This window comes from Mastomys coucha, unplaced genomic scaffold (genome assembly GCF_008632895.1).
Source record: "Mastomys coucha isolate ucsf_1 unplaced genomic scaffold, UCSF_Mcou_1 pScaffold13, whole genome shotgun sequence".
In the NCBI taxonomy this organism is placed as follows: domain Eukaryota; kingdom Metazoa; phylum Chordata; class Mammalia; order Rodentia; family Muridae; genus Mastomys; species Mastomys coucha.
In genome coordinates, this window is record NW_022196895.1 from 30,272,416 (window position 1) to 30,283,486 (window position 11,071).

Below are 11,071 nucleotides of genomic sequence, written 5' to 3' on the forward strand. Positions count from 1 at the left end.
CCGTTAGGTCCAAGAACAAAAAGCAGGATATGAGCCATCCCGGTGGTTCCAAGGAATGGTCAGCCATAAAGTGAAAGCATTGACCAGACCACATTCTTGTGAATAATGAGTGTGCAGGATGTTTTCCTTATGACCCTGACTAAATCAGGGGTTGGATCCCTTTAGAATTTTCCACTGTTTTTTGTTATGTTTCCTTGGTAACCCCCTCACACACACACACCCAGTTTGTGGTTTTTCCCTTTAAATATCCCTTACTCCTTGTGCTCTGGGTCAAACTCCTCTGGCCTGCAAGGTTACGAGCTCGACCCCGGTACTGGCCTATCCCAAATAAACCTCGTGTGCTTGCAGCAAGATCGGTCTCTCATGAGTTATTGGGTGGTCGTGTCATCCTGAGACTTAAGTGAAGGTCTCCCGAGCTCCGGGGGTCTTTCACCACCTGCCTCTGCCTCCCAAGTGCTGGTATTAAAGGTGTGCGCCACCACCGCCCAGCTCACATAAATTTTTAAAGGAAAAAAAAGTATAGAATTACAGCCCTTGAAAGTAGTGCATAGGGGATATGATCTTAAGCAGCTTATGGTGTCTGTCAGTGGTGTGACCTGGGACATGCTGCTGAGGTATTCCTAGAAAAAAAACCATCTGTGTATAGGAGGAACTGTGTGAGGTAGAGCTATTTGCTCTATTGTATGAAACAGACATGTAGATGTCACTGTCCACAGATAGTCACTGAGTTGGCCAGAAAAGGGAGAGGGAGAACATGGAATGTACGCACAACTTGAGGTTCCTTACTGCTGGAATTCTCAAGGGGAAGTAAAATTAGATCTGTGTGGTATCGCTTCCCGGGACCCCCAAAGTCAGATCCAGGCAGTGGAGAGGGAGCCCCAGGTCTGACCTTACAGAGGAGGGGACAATCCACGGTGTATGGAGGACTTTATGATAACCAAGAAGAGTTTCTCTTTGAATTGTTGATTTGGAAAAGACTTACTGTTTGAGGACAAGATCTCTTGTAGCCCACACTGACCAGAAACAGGCTGTGGCCGGGAATAGCCTTGAGCTGACCCCCCCTTCTTCCACTTCTGAGGGCTGGGCTTACAGGCCTGAGTGCTGCTAGCCTGGTGGATTTGGAGCTGGGGACTGAGTTCAGCATTCTACTAACAGAGTTATATCCCCCACAGAAAGATTAGAAAAATGTTTTTAATTACTACTGTGTGGGAGTGTGTGTGTGTGTGTGTGTGTGTGTGTGTGTGTGTGTGTGTGTGTAAACACATGTGCCACAGAAGTCAGAGGATAACTTGAAGGAGTTGGATGTCTGCTTCCACTATGTGGGTCTCCAGGGACCAAGCTTAGTCACCAGGCAAGTGCCTTTAGCCACCTCAGTAGCCTAAGCTGTAAAGGGAAAAGAGAAAAACTGTCCCAGCATGTCTCTCAAGACTACAGATGCAGATGAGAACAGTTGGTGAGTGCTATAGGGGTGGAGAACCTGAGTGCATAACTATCCAGCTGTGAGGTTGTCCTGTTGCTGCAACAGGGTACCTGGCAGAGCAACTTAAGAAAAGAACAAAGGGAGAAGGAGAGGGAGGAGAGGGAAGGGGGGGGAGGAGGGAAAGCGATGGAAGGAGGAGGGAGCAGATGAGAGAAGAGGGAGGGAGGAGGTGGAAAGTGGAGAGGGAGAGAAGGAGGAGAGAGGAGGGAGAGGGAGGAGAGGGAGGGAAAATGAGGACAGGAGGGAGTTGGAGAGGGAGAAGAGGAGGGAGGGAAGGCGAGGGGAGGGTTTATTTTAGCCCACTGTTGGAGGATATGGTCCATCTGGGTAGGGAAGTCCTGGCCTTGGAAGCTGGAGGCATCTTGTCACATCACACCCAGTAGGAAGGAAGGGTCGGCTGCTTGTGTTCAGCTCCTGTGTGTTCTTCTTTTACCTAGTCCAAACCCCGTGTGATGGAGCTATCCTAAGTTAAGGTGGATCTTCCCACTTCAGCTAACCTAATCTAGACACAGACATGTCCAAGGCCTGTCTCCTTGGATAGTTGACATCCTTTCAAGACTATTAAGACAAAGTGCATAATCTGAGGTAATATGAGGAAAATCAGCCCCTGATGGATCAGCTCACCGGAGCCATTAGACACAGTTGGGTATCACCAGCTGAGGTCCCCATCAACATCAGCAACTGGAGGACAGCAAAGAAAGACCCAGCACTGCTGAAAGATAGGCATCAAGAGGAAGTGTTTGATGCCCAGCTCACAGGCTAGACAGGGCCATTTACAGGAGAGTTAGAGATGGCTCAGCAGTTAAGAGCACTGGCTGCTCCTCCCAGCACCCACATGGCAGCTCACAACCATCTTAACTCTGGTTCCTAGGGATCCATTGTCCTACGGCTTTCTCAGGCACCAAGTACCAGGCACATGTGTGGTGCACAAACACACATGCAGGCAAAATACCCATACACATAAAACATAAATAAAAATGAAATTATAAAAGCTTGATTGATTAGGAACCTGAGGACTAGTACAGAGCTTTGATGGCTTTGCTGAACCCACAGTATAACATGACCTTTATGACATGGGAGACATTCGTAGATCTGAATGGTCTAGACTGGCATGTAAACTGGATCCAGAAAGCAAGCGCAGAAACAACCAGGAGAGGGTGAAAGTCCTGGTGACTCCAAAACACACGTGGCAAGATGTGTGAGAAAGTTCTCAGAGAAACTGGACAGACACCAAGTGCAGTGCTGTGAGCAGAAGATAAGCCACATGAAGGCACAGCCGAGCTCACCCTGGGCCTCAGCCGGAGCAATGAGAGCCAGCCCTGGCCCCACTGGGCCTGGTGCTGGTGGGGAGATGCCTGGTAGTCCTGTGACAGTGACTGCACCCCAGGATGAAGAGGCAGGTCAGCTCCTGGAGAATGACGGCAAATGGGGGGTTAAGGAAGTGCCTCCCCCGACATGGCTGTGCTCAACATGGTCGCTGAGAAAATAAGTAACATAGCCATGGAATCCTCTCATGTTCGGTTGGACCTTGCTAACATTTTCCCTCTTAGCTGCTCTGTCCTGAGATCAGCTGGCACTTGCTTGGAATGGTGGGTGGTGGGCCTTCTGTGGCCCTGCCCAGCATCCTCTCCAAGTTTGGCATTAACTTTCATCTGCAGAAAAGGAGGGTTCCATTTTGCTTCCTCTCTTTCCCCTGTCATATGCTTGTATGCCTGCCATCTTCTTGTCCTACCAATACATTTTCGAATTGAATCACTACTTATTATCATTCAGTCCAGCCCTAGCCGAGTCTGGAAGTGTGTCTACAAATAAGTATAGAGTAGACTTGGGGACATGGCTCAGTGTTACACTCAGTTAACTTGTGCCAGGCTCATGGTAGGATACCAAGGACAGGGAAAAAAAAAAGGAGGGAGGGAGAGGCAAGCAAAAAAAAAAAAGGTGGGGGGAGGAAGGAGAAGGGAGAGATAGGAGGAGGAAGGAAAGAGGGGAGGAGGGAGAAGGGAGAGACAGAGATATCGAGCATCCATTAGTGCCTCCTTTGGGAACTTGTGAAAAAATTCAATAGTACAGGGCCAGCCTAGAATTCAAATACATTTAAGAGAACCCTAGGCGTTTCTTGCATGTTTTTTTTTTGTTTTGTTTTATTTTGTTTTTTTAAAGATTTATTTATTATTATACATAAGTACACTGTAGCTGACTTCAGACACACCCTATCTCATTAGGGGTGGTTGTGAGCCACCATGTGGTTGCTGGGGTTTGAACTCAGGACCTTCTGAAGAACAGTCAGTGCTCTTACACGCTGACCCATCTCGCCAGCCCCCATTCTTGCATGTTTTAAAGTTGGAGATACTAGGAAGTGTGTTGTTGGTGTTGTTCTGATTTATTGGTTTCTTATAATTATATATTTTGTTATATTACATGAAAACCTGCTGTTTGCTTTGAAATTGAATATTTTGTAATTTTATTTACTTAATTTTAAAAATATGTCACAGATTCAACCACAAATTATCAGTTGTCAAAATGTTCTCTCAAGGCCAAAGAGAGGACTCAATGGGCAAAGTACTTGCTGCATAGACCTGGCAACGCGAGTTTGGTTCCTGGAACCCACTTGTTAGAAGGAGAAAACAGACTCATTTCAGTATCTCCAGACCTCTACACATGAACCTTTACACAGTCAGGCCACGTGTGCATACAGACAGACAGACAAACAAACAAACAAATAATATAATATTCAAAGCCTACTTCACAGCCAAGAGTAGTGGCTCTCACATCTGCAATCCCAGCACTAGGGAGTCTGAGGCAGGAGGATCACCACAGAGTTCAAAGCCTTCTGGGCAACTAGCAAATGCCCTTGGTCCTGGCAGACAAGCACTGGCCCCCCAGGAGTCAGTAGTGTGGGCCAGAATGGTACAGAGGGAGAGGTAGCCCACTGGATGCGTTCTCACATCCAGTCCCAACGCTGCACAGGGTGCAGAGGCAGGGCTGAAGTGGGGACCACGTAGGTGAGCAGCAGGAATTCCTCAAGGCCCCCCGGTGTGCTCCTGTAATAAGTCTCCAGTGGGAAACATGGTGTTTGCTCCCACTCTTGCATTAACAGTGCCCAAGCTCAGCGCAATCGGAAGGGCAGCAGGACCACACGTGCTGCAGCTACATGGAGACTTGAGAGCAAGTTCCCTGATCTGGTTCTTTTTTTTTTTTTTAAAGATTTATTTTTATTTATTTTATGTGTGTGAGTACACTGTAGCTGTACAGATGGCGGTGAGCTATCATGTGTGTGGCTGCTGGGAATTGAACTCAGGACCTCTGCTGGCCCTGCTCGCTCCGGCCTGGTGTAATTCACTGTAGCTGTCTTCAGACACACCAGAAGAGGGCGTCAGATCTCATTAGGGATGGTTGTAAGCCACCATGTGGTTGCTGGGATCCGAACTCAGGACCTTCGGAAGAGCAGTCAGTGCTCTTACCCACTGAGCCATCTCACCAGCCCCCCTGATCAGGTTCTTGCAGGCACCACCTTCTGCCCCTGCCAATACCGAGTCCCTGTACAGCAGAACATCTAGTGGGCTCGGGTCGGCTACTCTAACGACCAAGCTGGATTCATAAAGCAAATAGATACTCTCCATGACGGTGCAGTGTAATGCCCGTGGTGTCCCAGTGATGGGGTGTGCCAGGGATTCTGACTCCTAAGGCCGGCTAAACTTAACCAGTACCTCTGCCCCTGTCAACATGGCTCCTGGTCCTGGCACCCTGCGTTTACTGGAAGATGACAGTAAATCCTTCTCCAAAGTCAGGCTACTGCGCAGCTTGCACCCAAGTGTCCTATAACCTCAAGGGTAGCACCCGTATTAGTTAGGTCCTGTCTCCAGAGCTAGGCAGTGGGTGTTGGACCATTTTCTAAATCTAGCAAGGTTTCCGTGTCTCTCTGGGGCCCAGTGTTCTCCAGTGATCAACCACCTCACAATGCGGCAACATGCCTAATACTCTTGAGTCTGCAGAGGTGAGAGCTGCGTACCGCTGTCAACCACACTGCTTTCTGATCTTTTGTATTATGAGAGATTAAGAGTTAATACTACAGCTAGAAGCCAGACAGTCTCAAAGGTCATTCTCAAATACATTCACTCATCCTATTGTACAGAACCATAATGTTAGTTTAGGACCTGAACTGTGCTTGTCTCACTAAACACCATGTCTACAGACACACAAGAAAAACAGGGGTAAGAAAACACTGACCTGGAGAGATGGCTCAGAGGTTAGGAGCACTGACTGCTCTTCCAGAGGTCCTGAGTTCAATTCCTAGCAACCACATGGTGGCTCACAAACATCTGTAGTAGGGTCCTATGCCTTCTTCTGGTGTATCTGAAGACAGCTACAGTGTACTCATATATATAAAATAAATAAATTATATATATATATATATAAAGAGAGAGAGAGAGAGGGAGAGAGAGAGAGCCAGGCGGTGGTGGTGCATGCCTTTACTCCCAGCACTTAGGAGGCAGAGGCAGGTGGATTTCTGAGTTCGAGGCCAGCCTGGTCTACAGAGTGAGTTCCAGGACAGCCAGGGGCTATACAGAGAAACCCTGCCCCAAAAAACCAAAAAAAAAAAAAAGAAAGAAAGAAAGAAAGAAAGAAAGAAAGAAAGAAAGAAAGAAAGAAAGAAAAGAAAAGAAAAGACAGAGAGAAGAGAAGAGAAGAGAAGAGAAGAAAAAAGAAAAGAAATGAAACTGAGCATATTCTAGCATGCTCCTGTTTGAGTTTGGTGCTGGTAATGAAATGCGGGCTCACGCACAATGCCAAGCTCCTGCTGCCCCACAGAAGTGCAGTTTCAAAGAACATTCACAGGCTGGCACAAGGGGGAGGGGGTGTTTTTCCCCCTCCTTCTTTTCAGTCTTGGTCTTAGAACAGAAGGTACAGAATTATTTAAAGGCCCGTGGAGGAGGTGTTGAGGGTGTCACATGCCTGTGATCCTAGCCCTGGGGAGGCTGGGGAGGAGGCAGGGGAGGACGGTGATTTTAAGGCCTGCATGGACTGCACAGGAGACCCTAATGATGGTTACTGCACTGTGTACATGCACTGCCCGTCTGTGAGAGCTCTTCACAGGAACACTGTGCAGGCGGAAAGCAGTGAGTTGTGTTCGTTCCCAATCCAGGCTAATCACTGGCAGGTGGGATCAATGGGTTTGCTTTCTTTAGGGAGCCTTCCTTTAGCGAACCCAGGGGGAAAGTACGCCCTCAGTGCGGGACGGCACTAATAAAGGTCAATTCTCACTAAACCACCAGATTTCATCTCATTTTGTGAAAAATTTCTCTTCCTAACCCAGATCTTAGCAAAGTTTAAAGTAAATAGAATAAACAAACACTGTACTTATAGTCATCCCTATCTATGGTTTCAGTTTTGAGAGGTCAGCCACTCTGAAACACAGCACAGCAAGACATCCTGCGGTCAGAGAAGGCTCTGTGGGTAAAGGCAATGGCCGCCACCAAGACTGACAACCTGAATTTGGTCCCAACATTTGGCTGAAGGAGGGAACCAAATTGTCCTCTGACCTCCACTATGATGTGTATGTCCACATATCTCTCTCTCTCTCTCTCTCTCACACACACACACACACGCACACACACACACACTAAATGTAATAAAACAACCTATTAAAGATATTTTGAGAGAGCACATAAACACAATCTTTATTTGAGTATATGCTGTAATTCTTCTACTCTCACTTTGTCCAGTCAGTAGCCTTTGTCACAGATGTGCACACACAGGAAAGAACAGTTCACACAGACAGAGTTCAGTACTTTTTCCAGGTTCAGGCAGCCACGGGAGTCTGGGAACACATGAGGAGGGACTGGGCAATTCTACGTACATCTGAGGACAGGCAGTAACTTACGTAAAGGCCATGGCTGTTTTCTGCAGGCGTGGATGGAGGAGGTGTGGATGGAGGGCTTTCCCCCAAACAGCAGCAATGCCGGTCCAAACGATGGTGTCAGGAAGGAATTGTACATGAACTCTTTGGGACATTTAAAGTTTACCAAGAATCCTGGAACTTTATATGCCTTTGAAACACCACTCGGATACAAGTAACGGCTTTGTTTCCAGCCAGCCACACCCTTAAGTCACTACACTATTTTATTTGGGAAAGACAGGCAGGCAGAAGTCAATTTATGATTTCTCCCACTAACAACTGCAGGAAGTGGCCAAGAGTTCCCCGCATGTGCTACAGTGAAAGTTGTGGGGTTGATGCATTACTTCTGGAGTTTATGTGACTGCAAACAGCGCTTCCACCAACACGATCTCTAAATAACTGTGAGCAACATTCCTACCTGCCATCCTCTCACATAAAGTATTTTGTATATTAACATTCTGCTCCTATGTGTTACACTATAGACGTTAATTTTCAGTCTGCCAACAAGAAAAACATGCTTTTACTTGTAAGGACCTAAATATTTTTAATTTTTAAAACCTAACAATTGATTTTCTCCAAACAATAGTTCTTATTTAAAAAAAAAAAATCCCCCTAGGTCATGTGACGCCTAATGACTATTACTATCCCCAGGAAAAATAACGCAGTGACCCATATTATGTTAGGACCACAGTGCCTATTTTACATCACATTATTATGATCTTAGTCATCTGAAGGAGAATTATTGTCTATTTGTCTTGAAAGTAACTCCTGTTAACTTTGGTAGACAACTCTTTTAGTCTACTTCAGACTAACTCTAAGGCTGGAAATGTGCAAAGCGCACATTTTTAGACAAACCTCTGACCGATGAAGCTGCAGGCAGTCACTTAAACTTTATTCTGTCTGTCAAAACAAAACCTAAAACTGAACCTTTTTTAAGGGAATGCTAATAATTACGAATTGTAAAGTAAGACCTCTTGAGGTTGGCCATAAAAACAAAAAAAGAGTGGAAAGTTTAACCCAGCCGCAGCTGGACCGACAACAGGTGTTAACCCTCCACTTGCCCAGAACTGCTCTTAGAGCTCGATGTCATCAGTGCACGATGTGCTGCTGACAGGAACAAGAATGCACACGTGTGCCAGCCGTGGGGCACAAGCATGCAATGTGCAGCAGCTGGGGGTGGAGGACCGGAGAGTCATTCTGGGGTACGTGGGATCATGTTTTTAAAAAGTGGTGTCTGTAATGGGAGGTGGGATGTCTTGGGAAGTGCCTTCAACTGGGTTTTAAAGAGTTTGGGGAGGAGAGGACTAAGGCAACTTGTTACCCAGCTTTAAGGTAAAAGTTGAACTGCTGACATTTTAGCATCTCAGATGAAGAGCAGGTGAGACGGTGTTACTGTTTACAGGGGAACTGAAGTTGATCCTGGGTTCAACTGGGTTCTTACTCACTCGCATTGATTTCTGAAGTGTCACTTGGAAGCTCACTCAAGAACAGCACCCCCAGCCTTGGCAGGTGGTCCTGTTTCACAGGTCACAGGTGGTGTCTACGACCCTCTCTTGGCCTCTTCCTCGAAAGCACTATGCATGTTCTAGCCAAACAATAACATTTCCATATATATGTATATTCACAAATACATTAAAACACAGAACTATATAAAATCACACGCCATATGAAGCACAACCACAAAGGTTTCCTAACTGTAAGCACAAGAAGACGCATGCAGAGTGAGCCCTGCAGAGTACAGGGCATACAGACAGAGATTGCCAATCCTGGTTTATATTTCCTGGAGTATAGTGACGTGTCTTCCCACTCAACAAAACATTTTAAAAATTTTAGGTACTGCCCACTCTGTTAGATTTAAATGAAAATGTTCTCTACATATACGACAATAAAAGCAAAACAGCTTACAACACATTCCATTTTTAATACATCAGAAAGTTTCCAAGGCAACATTATCCAACGACTGTGCCACTGTCCCTAGCATAACACGGACCTCTAGGGGTGCGTGGGGGAGGGGCATCCAGCCAGGACTCAGGTGCTCTTCTTCTCATCGCCCAGCAAGTTCACCGTAGCTTTCTTGACTGTTGAGAGAAAAGAAAACTGTATCAAGAGCTTTTATAACGTAAGCTCATCCCCCTGACTACTAGGTAATGTGGTGACTAAGGCGGGTGACTCATGTGCTGATGAGCACACACTGAGGCTTGTGGTCAAGGCTAAGAGGGCTTCCAGGAAATGGACAAGGCCCCTCTTTGGAGCACAAATCCTAAGATGTAAACAGAATTCTTGAAGGTCATCTAGCCTCGAGGCTTGTATGACATCTTCACTTGGACCATCTGTCTGTCCTGTCTCTTTTAATCATCAAAGCTGCAGAGATTGTCATGGTGAACAGTTGGGACAGAACCCACACCACACTATACACGCCTAGACTTGCTCACTGAGCCACTATTTCCCCAAGACAGGAAGTGTTGGGAGAGTTGGAGGGTGGGGCAGAGTAAGATGCCACAGATGGCAGCTGGATTTGATGGGGCCCAGAGTCTCCTAGTGAGAGCTAAGAAATACCTTTGTCCACAAGCTTCCTGATGGCTGCTCTTCCTTCACTCCCTTCAAATCACCAGGCAAAGTTGATATCAAGGGGGGGAAACAGTCTTTCTCAACTAGCTATGCGAGAGATCCCCAGTGACCCTGAACCATCAGAGACCCACTGAGCCGTCTCTCCAGCATCATTTTCTTCCTATATTTCTAAATCCTATTCGGGGTCTGCTTTCACGATCCAAAGCTAGAACTGAGCATTCTGATGGCCTGTGACGCCTGAAATACTTGTGTGAGTCCGCCATATGCCAGCCTCTTCCTACACAGCATCCATGCCTCCTCCTGTTCCTCCACTCCTCCGTCACTTCTCTTCTTGCTGAGCAATCTGAAGCTCCGGGCTTCACACTCATCACCAGCTTCTCTAACACCGACCCCTCCTGTCCAGAATGTCCCCCTGTGGTACACTAGATGCCATGTCTGGTCTGCTTGAGGACATGGTTGTGGCAGCAGCTCCCGCCCTTACCCTGTGATCTCTACTGACCATCCCTATTCACTTTCAAGCATGCTCTCTCTCTTCTAACGTACGAAGGCTCTCAGAGTCTTAAGACCCCGTGTCCTCCCCAGACAGCCTCCTGATCTCTCAGGACACGGCTCCTGGTCTCTCAGATCTCTCCAATCAGGTGTTTGTTCCCATAAACTGCTTTCTTTGGGTCACTACGTTTCCTTGATGCTGAGTCTGACTCGTCTCCTGGTCATCTTCTTACCTAGCCCTTACGGCACGTGGCATGACAGACACCTCACTGGACAGTACTCTCTGGCTTTCCTGTTACCCAAATCAGCTTCTCCGGGCTGGTGCAGCTGGCTGGCTTTCATCTCTTATACACTCGGTGTAAACCTGCTTCCTAGGTCTCTCAACATCTGTATCCAGTGGCGATCTGACTGCTCCACAAAGGTGTCTATCTAATAGGCACTTCAGACATCCACCCAGGACCAGATGTTGTTATTTTCTGCTACCCAGTTTTCCCACCTCAATGGCAAGTCTACCCTTTGAACTGTTCAGGCTATAAATCCTGGCCTTGGCTTCTTTTTCTCTAAAACTCCTAGCCCAACTCATAAGCAATTCCTACTGCCCCCACCTTTTTTTTTAATTAGATAGTTTCTTTTCTTTT

The 11,071-nt window shown here is 46.8% G+C and overlaps 1 protein-coding gene across 1 annotated transcript in view; it reads right to left on the reverse strand.

Moving 5' to 3' along the window:
- Positions 1 to 7,136: 7,136 nt before the first annotated feature.
- Positions 7,137 to 11,071, reverse strand: part of Reep5 (receptor accessory protein 5) — a 32,255-nt gene continuing 28,320 nt past the window's right edge. The window contains exon 5 of the mRNA XM_031365292.1: positions 7,137 to 9,454. Within this exon, the coding sequence (XP_031221152.1) occupies positions 9,405 to 9,454 (50 nt within the window). The 3' untranslated portion in view covers positions 7,137 to 9,404. The remainder of the gene's footprint in view (positions 9,455 to 11,071) is intronic.